Consider the following 14,768-nt stretch of genomic DNA (forward strand, 5'->3'; position numbering starts at 1 on the left):
ATCGGGATACATCATCACGGCAGTGGCGTCTGTCACTGCAGGCACCAGGCTTCCCACCTCAGATTTCTTCCGCAAGTTCTTGGAGCACTAATCTCCATCTGACCCCCAACTCCATAAAGATCTTTGATTGGGCCCGCTCATGCTTCCAACTAGGGATGTAATCGGATTGGAAGGACAAATATAGCTCATCTTATATATTATATCATATTTTCTTCTCGGAGTCGGAGTCGGGCACAGGATAATTATTTCTTCATCCTATAATTTTTCTTGGAGTCGAAGCGGATATTGCAGCGAGCTTTCGGTTGGTCGAATGGATGGAAATTATTTACTTCAGTTACATCCCCATATAGTATATTAAAAAATAGAGAGGTGCAATCAGTGAACATAGAGAAAGTGATCGATCAGATGTGAAAATAAGTACACTCAGTATTTTTTTTGTCTACTCAAATATGACAATATACACATCTATTATCATGTTTTAAGTGAAATCACAATAGACTTCCTTGTAACACCTGATATTCGATACTTCGGACGGATACCACTCATTCTGCACCATATCTCACTTTTTTTCTCAGAGTCGGAATCAAACACGGATAATATCGGATAGCCACTGTTGCATATCATATTTGCTCCACAAGCCTTCGAGTAGTCAGACGGTCGGAAAATATCCATCCCGTTTTCACCCCTGCTTCCAACTACTGGATGTATGCTGGGATCATTAGGACGTTGGGAGTGCGAAGCTTCTCTACTTGGTAGAGTGTTTGAAGAGTTGATGGAAGATCCGGAGGCTCCGGTTTTCGTAGTTAAATGTTTATTTTAGATTGCAGATTATGATCACAATCTGCAAGCTGAAACAAACATGCTAGATTGTAAAAGCTGAATTGTACAATTCATCTCTTAGATTATAACAATCTAGCAATCCGTATTTCACCAACTTCTACAGGTTGTACAATCCATCTTTCACAATCCAATTTTTTACAATCCACGATCTACAAGCTGCTTTTCACAATCTACAGTTGAAACAGACCCAAAGATGACGTTGTCCATGAAGAGAGGCCTTACCGTTGCGTTTCTATCACCTCAAGGAATCTGACAGTACAAGAGGATATGCAAACTGTACTGGAAAGGGCAACATCTTTGTTAGTAGCACTTGAAAAATCTAAGGGTCTATTTGTTTCAGCTGTGGATTATAAAAAATAGTTTGTGAATTGTGGATTATAAAAAACTGAATTGTACAATCTAGCTTTTGCAATCCAGCCTGTTTGTTTCAATTTGCAAATTATTGTAGATTATGGATTGTAAAAAGCTGAATTGTACAATCCAGTTTGTTTGTTTCATCTTACAGATTTTGATCACAATCTACAATCTGCAAGCTGAAACAAACAGGGCCTAATGATCCACAAGGATTACCAAATAGATTTTGTAAACATTGCAGCAACCTTGGCGTGTTAATTCTCTCTTGGTGTACCCTCAGTTTTGGATCACCTCCTTTCCTCTAGTGCCATGGATTGAGATTTCTCGGATTGGATCACTGCACACGTGACAACACATGTGAAGGAGAGAACAACACAAATTGGACATGTTTACGTAGCCTGTTTATGGTTGGCATACGCTACACAGATTGGGATGAGATCTTATCAGAAGAAAAGATGGATCTCATGGCCGACCTCAAGGAGCTAAATATAGAGGGAGCCAGCAGTTCTTGGCAGTACACAAGTAGACTACATGGAAGATTGCCTTACCTTCAAAGGCTCCGAATAATCAAATCTTCACATCCGGCAGAAACATCAACTGATAGTAGCAACTCATTTATAGATAATACAAAGCTGGAAATACTTGATCTGTCTGGTAACAAGGACATGAAAATATACCAACAAGCTTATCAATGGCGAGGTGCCTTCAGGTGCTTATTCTTAATAGCTGTGATGGGTTAGAGAATGTTGTTGTGCCTGGCAGGCTTCCCTCCTCGCTAAGATCATTTAGCTTTGATGGATAAAAACCAGCACCCCATTGGACATCATCTTTTAAGCTACCTCTAGAAAGTTCTCGGCCAAAACCTCAGTCTGATGAAGATAATAGGGATATCAAAACCTCCAAGATATCCCTACAAGGTTGCATGCAATTGGAAAATTTGTTTGTGCACGGGCTGCCCAATCTTGTGGAGTTCGACCTCTTAGAAAGTGCTACTCAAAACTATGGTAGTAAATGTCCCGGGACTCAAGTGGCTCTTTCTGCTAGGTTGTGAGCACCTTCGTGCAATAAAATGGAGATCCGATTATTCAACGAGATAGCTGAAGCTCGAGTTACTATGTAGTATAGACACACGACCTGAGAGGGCACTGGATTTACTTGGCCGTCCCTTTGCCCAGCATAACTCTTTTTGTTTGTAGTTGCATGCTATTGTTGCGGATGTGATGCGATGCGATGCGATGCTCGCTATAGGTCTTTTATCTCTCGGGTTGCTTGATATTTAAGACATCTATACTCTATATATTTATCCCTCGAGGCTCAATACAATACACACACAACATTACACCAATCCTCATACTCTTTCAGTAGCACTATTTGTTTATCTTTTAGAACTCTTTGTTTATTTCAAGATACTCACCCTCATTATGGTTATATTATGATTCGGTTTATGTCATGTTTTTAATGGTCCTAAGTTGTTGATATTAATGATAATGCATCCCTTTCATCTTCAGGTTCGCTACTACCGTTATTTGAGATTTTTCCCAAGCGGGAAGTTCCTCTATAAGGTTCCTATTAGAACTCCTTCCATTGCCATTTGTCTACACTTAGCAGCACGTTTCTCACTTGTAACATTGATGTACTGCTTTCCTGTGAAGAGCAGATTTCCCCAGAAAAAATTAAAGATGTTGTCAAGTGCATGCATTTTCGAGCATCGAAAGGTGATTGTGTATTTAAAGGCGACTATATACTTTCAGAGGATGGCCAGATGAAAAATTCAGACTTTGTTTATGTTTTCTTCTGCTGTATCCATCGCATTCTTCCTAATATGGTCTAATCTTTCTGGCATGCAGATAGAAATTGTCATCGGTACACACTTGTTAGGATGCACCTTAGGTATTTCATATTAAAATTTTGCGTAGGTTTTGATGATTATTGTCAGTTCCTAGTCTTTGAAACTTACACCAACGTTCTGCAGGCTTAGAGGCACTACAATTGGTCCAAATAATAGGTTGGATGTATTGAAGATTCTAACTACCGGAGTGAATGCAACTGAACTGAAAAACTGGAAAGGCAACATACTTGAACTTGTTGAGGGCTGGGAGGAGGATGAGACGCATGATCCAGACGTGCCTGCTGTTTCCCACAGCCGGGGTTTGTCTCCCTTTGTTTTTGTTCCATTTGAGGAGGTATGGCATTTGATCGACGGCTAAGTACAAGTTGTGCTATTTCATTGTGATAAGAAGGGGCCTGCTGTACCTTGCACTCTAATTTATAATCGCAATCATATTATACATAGTATGATTGACCGAGCACTCTGCGTAATTTGTTCAGGCTGATACTTCGGTGCTAAACCTCCCGGTGGAGAAGATGGACTACTTTGTCCCTGGGTGAGCTCCTCATGATGATGAACACGATGGAGAATGGAGATGATTGATGATCCTATTGCAGGCTAAGATTGTGATGATTGAGATTATCTGTGATTTCATTCCCAGGCTAAACTTATGTTGGAGCAATATGTAAATACAAAGACTTGTTTCATTTCTTATTATGGATGCTTTACTGTTGTTGTATGAAATATAATAATACGCTATGTTTGTTGATACTTGAAAACGGGGCAGGCCGAAACGAGCGGAACCACCCACCTGCAGTATTGTAGAGTCTGTACTATATAAGTAAACATAGTCTATTGTTGTAAACTCCATAATCTGGATAACGTTATGTGGTCTCGGCTAATAATGAAATATGTATTTTCGGATTGGTCAGTAAAACCTTTGCATCTGGTTACTTGATTGTTGAATAATCAACGAGTAATAATAAAATATGCTTTCTCCGTGCATTTCCCTCCAATCGCTGGCTTGGGCGATGCATTTAGGTGTTCCAACCAACACAGCTTTAAATTCATAAATTGTGAGCACTGGAAGTGCAGAGTTGATACATGAACCGCCAGTCATAGCTATGATGTGGTCGATTGATGCAGTCATTTGCAGAATGTGATACATATACATTTCTGAAATATACAAGGGGCGCCAAGTGTATCATTTGCCATCAAGGGCTTCTAAGAGGCACACCATGGAATCACAGTTCAGACGCACTTCGATCAGCTGGATGTCTGGTTATTTAGTGGAGTAGGTCAATCCCAATATTTTACCTTAGCTTATTTCTTAGGCATTAAATGATCATATCATATAATATTTTTTATGATGTGGCTAAGATGTGAAGAGGCAGGACGTGAAGAGGAAGACCGTGTGAAGTAAGCACTACGTGTTTTTAAAATATAGTAGAGATAAGCTAGACACAATATCTAATAAAAAACAAGCTAAGAAATACATTGGGGGTGCTCAATGTCCATGTTGATGTGTTGAATGAAGCAAGCAAATAAATATAGACCAATTAAAATATGAATGTGTGCACATATTTTAAGATGTGGCAGAAACTTTCCATTGGAGAAATAATTTATTCACTAGCGTCATGTGAGGTGGAATGCCAAATACATTTGCATTTGGAGTGGTCGTAGCTGGCACCATCGACTGACTTGAGCAGGTGCTTCTACATGCTGCTGGGATTGGGATTGGGATTGGGGTCCTGGTCCTTGTTGTACACGAGCTCGTTCCACGCCGGATATCGAGGGAGGTACGTGTCCTGCAGCGCAGTGGACAGTGTCAGAGGAGCTAGATAAGCTGCAATTCAACCTAGAATGATTGGATTTGCTTGATTAGAATGAGCATTTGCCAACTGAGATCTCATTTTGCCAGATGAACTAATCCATTAGGACATCAATCATCAATCGATCTTCCCTTTCGCTGTTGTTGAGTCAAGAGGCTAGTTCCACTGATCGATCGCCGCGACCTCTCCCCCAAAGAAGGAAGGCATCAATGGAGCGAGGAACAGGCAGAGGGGACGGGAGAGCAGAGAAGGGAAGAGCTGAACTGAACAGGGGGACGGGCAGCGTACGGAGACGTAGGAGCAGGTGGGGACGACGCGCATGCCGCGGCCCCGCGCGTGGGCGAAGGCGGCGTCGCAGAGGCGCGCGGCGAGGCCCCGCCCGCGCTTGCTCCGCGGCACGTACGTGTGCACCACGTCCATCACCGCCGGCGACGGGAGGCGGTACTGGAGGAAGGCCTCGCCGTCGGGCGTCTCGAACCTCTGCGCCTCCTCCCTCCACACGATGATCTCCGTCTCGGGCGGGGCCTCCTCCCGGTCGTCCGTGCCGCCGCCGCCGCCGCCCCGCTTCGCCATCGCTCAGCCTGTGCTGTGCAGTGTGCGCGGCGATTCTGCTGCTCTCGGACTCAGTGGCCAAGATGAGAGAAGGCGGCTGACGGGCTTGGCCCAACCAAACCTCAATGGCCCAGAAATCGTGAAGGACAAACTGGGCTAGGCCTGTATGCACTGGAGATTGGAATGGGCTGATTTACACGCAAGGAAGGAGATGAACTCAATTTTTGGTAAAATATAAAAACTGTACGTGTATGCTTTAGTCTTATAGTATGTATATATATTTTTCTCCTGAAAGTATACAACATTACTTACAAATTTGAACCAAATTGCTTTTTTGAAATTTGTTTGCAGCAAAATTGTTCTTATTTTTCTATTGAAAATATGTAGCAGCTAGATCTGATACTGTCTTTGAATTGTTCTAATTTATTCACAATTTTTGTTAAACATCCGATCTGAATTGTCTTAACCTGTTTCCTAAATTGGTCGTGAATTCATTCTAATTTTCTTATAATATTTCACAAAGCTGCTTACATAACTGCATTTAAGAACAAACGAACATGTGGATTTTTATCAATTGTTTCCCTTGATTTTTGCCACATATTGAAGTGGGTCATATATAAGTGTTGTAAGTTTAGAGGTAAAAAAGTACAAAAATAGAATAAAATTCTCATGTTTAGTCATTTTTTTACTAAAAGTATGTGTGATGTCATAATTCTAAAGTATGCCTGTGTAATTTTTAGATAGGTCCCAATTCTATAGGTCCTGTACTGTACTGCTACTTCACTGCCCAAAGATTACCAGTCTCTTTCACTCGAAAAGAAAGAAAAGATGGTCAATCTCCTTAAACGAAGTCGAGAGAGCTCATCTCAGGAAAAGAAAAGTCAAAAGTGCTGCTTGCTACTCTTTACCGGGCCATGCATGATTGTCTTTAACGCAATTACACCTACTGCTAAGTGCTAACCCATCTTTGAGAAAAGCAAAGCGCGCTGGGGAATCTCTTGCTTTGGAAAAAGATTGAAGGCCGGTGAGAAGCAAAGCACCCAGCCGATACACATGGAGGAAGGCAACAAGCAAGGAACCCTGCGTATTTGTGTGTGTGTGTGAAAGAGAGAGGAGGATAGCTGCTGTGGTGCCAGACCACAGTTTTTACGCTACTCTCCAACGTCTCGACCGCATTTCTGGCTTCCAATTGATTTTGGGGGCTCGCGCTGCGTACCAGAAGAATTGGTTTGCTGTTCCTTCCGTTCTCCCCTGTCCTCAGGCAGAAGAACAGGTGGGTGCTCGGGTTCGATCCTCTCCTGTGTTTCCTCCCTTCCTGCTACTCGTTAACAATGCTGAAGCGCAAGCTTGGTACTGACAGTTAAATGGTTTCTGCGGCCGCAGGAGCTGGCGAGAGGTATTGAATCATCGGATTGATGGGTTAGATCCCGGCATTCGTGCGCGTCTTTTCTGTTTATTGGGCTTCTACAACAGAGGATTTCGTCATGGGAAAATGGGTAAGTATTGGTACTTTTCATTGAAAGAAGTTTTCAAAAACCGGTGCACTACTAGCTGGTGTATATATGTGCCGGTATTTGTTCGTTCATACACCCTATCAGAGCATGCATTCGCATTATTGGATTAGCTGGTGTTGGCAATTTGGATCTGTGCACACCAGATTTAACGTGGAAAACCCTTCAATACGGAAGTAAAAAATTACGAGAGACAAATCTGTATTATAATAGCTAATGTATAAGTTACAAAAATGTCTCGTATTCATAGGCGTTAGTTGGACGTATCTGACTAGGACTCTATCGGTAATTTTAAGCATAATATCTCATAAATCTCCTCTTGACTCAAAATCTCTATAAATATGTTTGTAAAGAAATTGTCCCTAAAACCCCAGAGACCTAAACAATGATTATGATCACTTGAGTCTTCAAACACTTTATATGAATAAAAAAATTCAGTAGGGACGTGCCCCTCCTGTTCGGTAAAAAAACACTTCATATGAAACTAAATTGAGCAAATAACCAGTAGATCTCAACGCACAGCTATCAACAAAACAGATGAACAATCCAGGTCTTCGCTAATTCATAACCCCAGTAAAAGTCTGAGTCTCTCCAGCTAATCTTGTTATCTAAACCGGAACAACACTCAATCATCAAAAGGCATAAGCCAAAATATCACATGTGGTGCTAAAAAAAATCATATATGCTCTACCTAGAATACAAAACTCAGCAAACAACACTCTTGCAAGAGCAAATTGCATGTGTGGCCATCATATAGACCAAACTGATGGTCATAAAGAATCTGAATCTCATGACATGGTTGTTAACTGCTCCTTTCAAACAATAGTCCAGATGAAGGTATAATATGTAATTAACAAAATATAAAACATCTGCAATATACCTCTGTAGTCACGAGTGGGCGTATCCATCTCTATGCAATCACTAGTGAACATCTCTGTCTCTAAAACAACAAGAACATACTTAATATAGTACCAAATGTTGTAGTATCTATACAACATACTTTGTACAAGACCTCTTTGAATAAGCAAAGATAACAAACACATATTGCATCTGCAATACCAAATGCTATAGTATCTACTAGAAAAAAAAACTCTTTTTTCACTCAAGATCCTCCACCTTGAACTCAATTCATAGCAAAACATTCACTTGCAAATAACAAATTCTAAAGACTATTTAGAAACTATCAAGCTATGAACGATATTGGTGAAACATCCATAATAATTTACTCAAAACGATCTAATAAAATATTATCATAATGTCTCTTCAAACTAGTATATCCCAGCAACGTGTTGAACGACCTAAATATAATAGCACCAATAATACCACCAAGAAGCAATGAAACATACCATCGATGGAATAAGAATGCATGATCAGCAATCAACTGCATAATAGAGTATTTGACACACTACCAAATATGTAACTCTTCTTCAAAATCAATAGAAATCACCATGCGAATATGGGATAAAACAAATCGGCATGAAGGAACATGTAAATTTGCGTTGCTCGGTTGCTCAATATTATCCTTGGTGTAAATCTTCGGTTGCACGTAGCAAACTCACAACAGACTTTCTAGTACGTGATGATATGTGCACGTAGCAATTTCAGACTTCCTAGTATTTGAGATATGGTTTTCTTTTCCATGTCTGTGATTATGTGAACCTTGTGGAATCCTTTGCCCGAAAGCGATGTTTCATCTGAATCCATGTACTTGTGAGCTGAAACATTTGTTGGATCTATTTACTCTTCTGTTGCAAAGGGAGGAAAGAAGTGACTTATTTCACATTGTTCAGTACAGCCTTTACATATAGTTACTTGATTGCTGAATAATCACCGAGTAACAACTAGCCATACATGAACTATGCTTATTCTGTACATGAAGTGCTGGCTCCGGTGACATGTTTAGAAACGCTGGGTTGAGTTATGAACCGTGAGGACGACGTGCATCCCGCGGCCCCGCGCGTGGGCGGCGGCGGCGGCGTGGAGGCGCGCAGCGAGGCCCCGCCCGCGCTTGCTCCGCTGCACGTACGTGTGCATATATACATGCACCACGTCATCGCCGCCGGCGACGGGAGGCGGTACTGGAGGAAGGCCTCGCCATTGGGCGTCTCGATCCTCAAGAACAACTCTTTCCTGGGAACCATCTTTGCGGAAAAGCAAAGGGAGCTCGCGGATTTCTTGCTTTGGAAAAGGAAAGAGACAAGGGCGGCGAGAAGCAAAGCACCCGGCGAGCCGATCTACATGCAGAAAACAAGCAAGGAAGGAGCCGTGACACCACTTACCACACTGCTCTCCTACATCTCGATCGCATTTTATTTCCTGTTTCCAATTGATTCGAGGGCGAGCGTGCTAGTGTGGAATGATGGGTTAGGAGTATATAGACCGCTTTGCTGTGCCCTTCTTCGAATAGCTGGTGCTCCTCTGCTGTGAAAATACTAGCGTACTGCGTGCTACTCGCTAAAAATGTTGAAGCACAAGCCAAGTACTGACAGATTAATGCCGTGTGCATGCAGATGCAGGAGCCGGCTGGATTGATTAATGAGTCAGATAGATAATCAGCTGCTGCGCCTTCTGTTTGTTGGTCTTCTACAACAGAGGAATCTCATCAGTCGCCATGGTGACGCGCACTTTGGTACGTACGATGCTCCTGCACTGCCTCCCACTACTAGTAAGCCTGCGCGCGTGGTCTAGTAAAACAAATTTGGTAATGTTGCAACACGAACCGAAACTTTTCACAGAACGTTGCATGTCTGCTATGGAACCACGATTTCTTATAAAACAATTGCCTAAACCACAGATACACTAAGTTAACGCGTACGTGCAACGCGCGCTTTTCGCCTTATGAAATTCATAATCACATAGCATCAATCTTCACTAAGTTCCGGGCTAGTTTTCCACCGTACGCATGTATTATAGGAAATACACTAGAAGTAGGGCGCGGCTTTGTCGCCCCTGCTAGCCCGTTTAGTCGTGCGAAGAAATATATCTGTTTAATGCACCTGATTAAGTCTTCTCATAGATTGTTCCGCAATTGCTACCTGTTTAATAAGTTTTGATAACGTAGTACTATTCGCACTCTCTGTTTGAAAGATGACAGTAAAAACGCCTTTTCTGTATGAAAAAATGACAATTAGGGCAACCATCTTCTGTTGCATGAGATCGGCAAATAATTCATAAGTTACTGCTAAGCAATTTCTTCTTCTCTTCACTACAACTTTTGAGAACAGATTTCTGAAGTGTAAACTGTCATGCTTCTAAATTCTGAGAAATACTATGAAAAATGATGAAAATCAAAGGTAGCAAATAATTAGCTGTGAGCCTATGATCATAAAATATGAAATTTGCAATTTTCTAGTGATGTACGGAAACGGAGCTTATATGAGTGCGTGAGCTTTTTTTTTTTTTTGACGGAAAAGTGACAGGAGCGCTGCCTGTGCTTTAATTAGAAGATAGAAAAACAGAGTCATATACCAGATAAACAAGAGCATCTGGGTTCTGCCTAAACACCAGGGGCTAAAAAACGGGGGTGTTAAAAAGCCCAAAGATTAGACGGCACTGATCACGTCAACTGGGGCACAGGTGTGCTCCTTGCATCCTTCTTGCGCCAAACGCCTGAAACACAGCATGTCTTGAAGACGCTTCTTCCTGGTCTTCTTCCAAAGCTTCCATGAACGCCCTGCACCTCTGCGCGATGTCCTCCTTGACCTTGAACGCCACCTGTAGCACATCGAGCTCCTTCCCTTTCAAAATTCTCCTGTTTCTCTCCGTCCATATGTTGGACCACAAATATACAAGGATCCCTGCAGCATGTCTTCCCTGTTCCTTTTGGACTGCATTGACCCATGCTGTAAACTATCGATTTACAGCTTACATTTAACTTAGGATATTATAAACATTAAGCAATAGTTTTCTTTCTTTAGGATATTTTAAACATTAAACAATAGTTTTCTTTCTTCACTTCGAAGTTGGTACCAACAACTCAGCAGTGCGAGTTCACTGAACAAAGAGCAGACCAAATTTCAAAGAAACACGTGAAATATTCTGTAGAGAAAAAAAACTGACTACAGGGAGATGACACCCCCTTGGCTGTGTCTTAAAGAAGGGGATCACCGAACCCTGACTGGCCAAGAAATAGTATACACCTAAATAATGAAACTATAATTTGAGAGGGATGCTAGTTCAAGAGGCAAACTGAAAGTATTCAGTTGTCTGAAAAGGCCATTTCAGCTCAACAGTCTTGCCATCATCTAGGTCTGTTAACTAAAAAATGACCTGCAAATCCCCATCGAGAATTGGGGAACATTACAAAATAAGAAAACAGCCACTGCTATGCAAAAACAAGTGTGATCAATAACAATGGTTCTTGTGGTACTCTAAGCAATACAGTGTGAAGATACTATAAAACAAAAAGACCAATCAATTTATACCAGACTTAAGGGACAATAATTTAAAAGTCATATTAGTTCAAGAGGCAGGGAATCTAAATTGCAAGCTAAAATTAAACAGTTGTCTCAAAAGGTCATTTAAGTCGAACAATATTGTCATCATCTAGGTCTCTTACCTTGACTCTAAAATGACCACCAAATCTTCATCGACATTATCTTTTAATCTTGCTTGTAACGAAGGTGGATCTCAGACAATCTTTTGGAGCAGACTAATGCATCATCTGTGCAAGTTGTATCAAACATGTTGTACTTTGTGACATGGAGGAAGACATTACGAAGATCGTGCAACAATTATAAACTTTTTAAGTCTGAAACGTAGTTAAATTTTTCAATATCAGACTCTCAATCGTTACTGTGAAAAGTGACACGACAGCAGCAAATGAGATTTGTTCAGTTTCCAACTATAAAAAAACTATTCTAGCGATCACTTCCTTTAACACAGTCAGCATGGTTATAGGAATTAAAAAACAAAACATTGTTCCAAAAGAACTCCAGAGACATAGGATAGGTATGTGAATTATTCATCACAATCTCTTAGATAACTTAATAAGAACTCTAAATTGAAAGCCCATGTACATTACTATACGGTCATGCTTTATGTCACATAATTCCCGGGTCGATGGAGTCAAGGAACGGGATCGAGGAACATGGTACACTACTTGCGAAATATTTTGACAAGGCGGGGAACCAGATTATTCCCACGTTCCCGGAACAGGGACAACGTTCGGCATGGTTCCACGTTACAGGTGATTACTCTAATCCACATAACATCATCCGAGTTTGTGACAAGCCAATACAAAGTTGAAATGGGAAAGATATTTTACTTCACTTGTGGAGTTCTTTTGTACAAATGACAGTCATTTGACTTGCATTAGTAGATCTAAAAGGAGGTAAAATAGAAAAGGAAACTACCTGTGAGAAATGCATACCTGGTAAGCATCTAAGCATAGGCACCCATGCTCCTGCAGTCCAGAGGCCTCCAAGCAGACACGTTCCCTTAAGCCGAGACACCATGGAACCCAATTCAAGATTGCCTTCTGACACAAATTTGTTTCATGGAAAGGGGAAAACAAATAAGCCTCAGAAACATTCAATCAAAAAGGTTGTATGCATGCAAATCCTCACAAGCAATAACCCTTCCGACAAGCCACTCTTACCACAAACAAAGTACATCTATTATGCTAGTATAACGAAGTTAAAAGGAGCCATCTTCTACGCTCTCAAAGGCCTAAATGAGAAAAAGAAAAGAACGGCACTGTTGATTTTCATAGACCCAAGTTATAACGGTTAGATCTTAACTATAGCATTACTATCTAGACGTGTCCTAAACGTAGAATCTCTCCTGCGCCAACACGACAACATTAGCATTTTAAAGATGGAATCTATCTCATATACATACATATATGCCTAGGCAACATTGGAATCTATACTAACACAACCTCGAGGCAATGCGCGGACTCACCAACGCAAATATGGTCTAGATGGCCGTGAGACCGAAAGAAGGCTGTGAGCCCGACGGCTATGGAAAAAACGCCATGTCAAGGAGGAGGAAGAACCAACGATAGGGGCAAGGAGAAGTAGATAGGGGCAAGGAGAAGAGGTTGCGTCGGAGAAGGACCACGGCTCAATTCCACTGGATTTGGCTAACGGTGGCTTGCATCCCTCTGGAGGACGCAGGCGGAGGCGGAGGAGGAGACGCTAGAATAAGCGGCACCGATGCGAGAGAGGGTGACCACGAATCAGGAGGAAACATCATGTCTAAATGCAACAAGCAGGCGTCGAGCGGCCATGCATGGGTGAGATGCGGCATCAAGGAGGAGGAAGGACGTCAATCGACAGAAATACAGAATCAAGAAAGAAGCGTATGGCTGAGGCAACGTCGAGGAAGTACCGGCCAGATTCCATCGGATCCGGCTGGCTCAGATCACGGTGGATCTAGATGCAGGCGGTGTCTTGGAGACGGAGTAGGTACGGGAGTGAGCAATATTCATGCAATGATAACCTATAGGAAATGATCTTTCACCTTTAAGAGAAAGAATGGTATTTTGATTTTGATTTCATCAAACTTACATAAGTCATATAGGAGGATAGTGTGAGCTTGTATTGCACAATATCAATAAGCGGTAATGTTAAAAGGGTTAAAGATGAAAATGGATATAGCTCATAAGATTATGCATACTCACATTTTCAGTACGGACACTGAGCTGTGAGCATAATAGGACTTGTGATATTTGCAATCCTTGCTAGCATCTATTCAGAGGATACATATGATGCAATGGAACGAAACTAAGACTTCAATGATTGTTGTCTTCGGGAGAGCGATATCATACTTCGATTCTCATGCTAGAGACTTTAAGTCTTAGCATAAGGGAGATCTGACACGTTCAAACTCAAATTCCTATTGCTCCAAGGTTCAAGGGAGCGACAAAGTCGTTTGGAACTTCAACGAAAGTTTTACACGAAATAGTCCATTTGACCACTATGATTCGCATGATCAAGGTTAACCAATTGTGACAGTCACAATTCAATTAGAAGGGATTATATGATGTACTCTTTTTCTCTTGGTTGAGTTTTATCCCATTGGTTTTCTTAACACGAGATTTTTAATTAGACAACATGTGCAATGGAAAGATACATGAGAAATGCACTCTTTTCTTCTTATCGTTTTTCCACTATTTTACGAAAGCAGTTTTTAACGAGACATAGGTATGATGTTGTTAAGTGTCCAAGGGGGAGTGTTGTGAAATCGACCGATGTCGTAGGTGTGGACAATGTAATTGAGTAGGAATCAAGAAAAGAGAAGAGTCCTCGAAGAATTGGAGGTTCCTTTCGCATACACCATGTTAATCCTCAGATGATATGTGATAGAAAAAGAGCGAAATCTAGGAACGCAACAAAAGCAAAATATAACCATCGATTTGGTAGACTCGATCATCAATGACAACAACAACCATTGAATCTAATATGCTTCTAAATTACTCACCTATGCAATTAATAACCCAAAGCACCCTCTAAATCTGCTTCTAAATTACCCACATCTACCATTATGAAAAAATTAACCCAGAGTACCCATATATCTACTTCTAAATTACCCACCTCTGCTATTATGAAAAAATTAACCCAAAGTACCCCTAAATATTTTTTTTCTAAATTACCCAACTCTGTCATTATAAAAAAAGAACCCAAAGTACCCCTCTATCTGCTTCTAAAGTATACATACATCACGCATGCAACCATGCTAGGGATGGAAATGGGTCAGGTCGGGTACGGGTTCAGCCAAAACCCGTCCAACCCAAAATTCAAAACCCGATCCGTACCTGAATTACTAATCGGGTTAAAATGTGCCCCACAACCGAACCCGGCGGGGACCCGTCAGGTGTTACAACAGATCAAAGCACATCCCAATATA

General features: G+C 41.3%; 1 protein-coding gene and 1 pseudogene across 1 annotated transcript; one reads left to right on the top strand and one right to left on the bottom strand.

Moving 5' to 3' along the window:
- Positions 1 to 2,681: 2,681 nt before the first annotated feature.
- Positions 2,682 to 3,959, top strand: LOC133889474 (F-box protein 7-like; annotated as a pseudogene).
- A 590-nt stretch (positions 3,960 to 4,549) lies between these two features.
- On the bottom strand, positions 4,550 to 5,471 carry LOC133887815 (acetyltransferase At1g77540-like). The gene is made up of 2 exons (XM_062327802.1): positions 5,143 to 5,471; positions 4,550 to 4,830 (listed from the first exon to the last, which is right to left on the bottom strand). The coding sequence occupies exons 1-2, from the start codon at positions 5,425 to 5,427 to the stop codon at positions 4,738 to 4,740; spliced, it is 378 nt and encodes a 125-aa protein (XP_062183786.1). The 5' UTR covers positions 5,428 to 5,471; the 3' UTR covers positions 4,550 to 4,737.
- Positions 5,472 to 14,768: the final 9,297 nt, after the last annotated feature.

This window comes from Phragmites australis, chromosome 13 (assembly GCF_958298935.1).
Source record: "Phragmites australis chromosome 13, lpPhrAust1.1, whole genome shotgun sequence".
Lineage (NCBI taxonomy): Eukaryota > Viridiplantae > Streptophyta > Magnoliopsida > Poales > Poaceae > Phragmites > Phragmites australis.

Excerpts from the sequence above, each read along its gene's own strand:
- LOC133887815 (XM_062327802.1), bottom strand. The coding sequence starts at position 5,427 with ATGGCGAAGCGGGGCGGCGGCGGCGGCGGCACGGACGACCGGGAGGAG. Across the intron at positions 4,831-5,142 it reads CCACCTGCTCCTACGTCTCC|GACACGTACCTCCCTCGATA; the intron begins GTACGCTGCCCG and ends ACTGCGCTGCAG.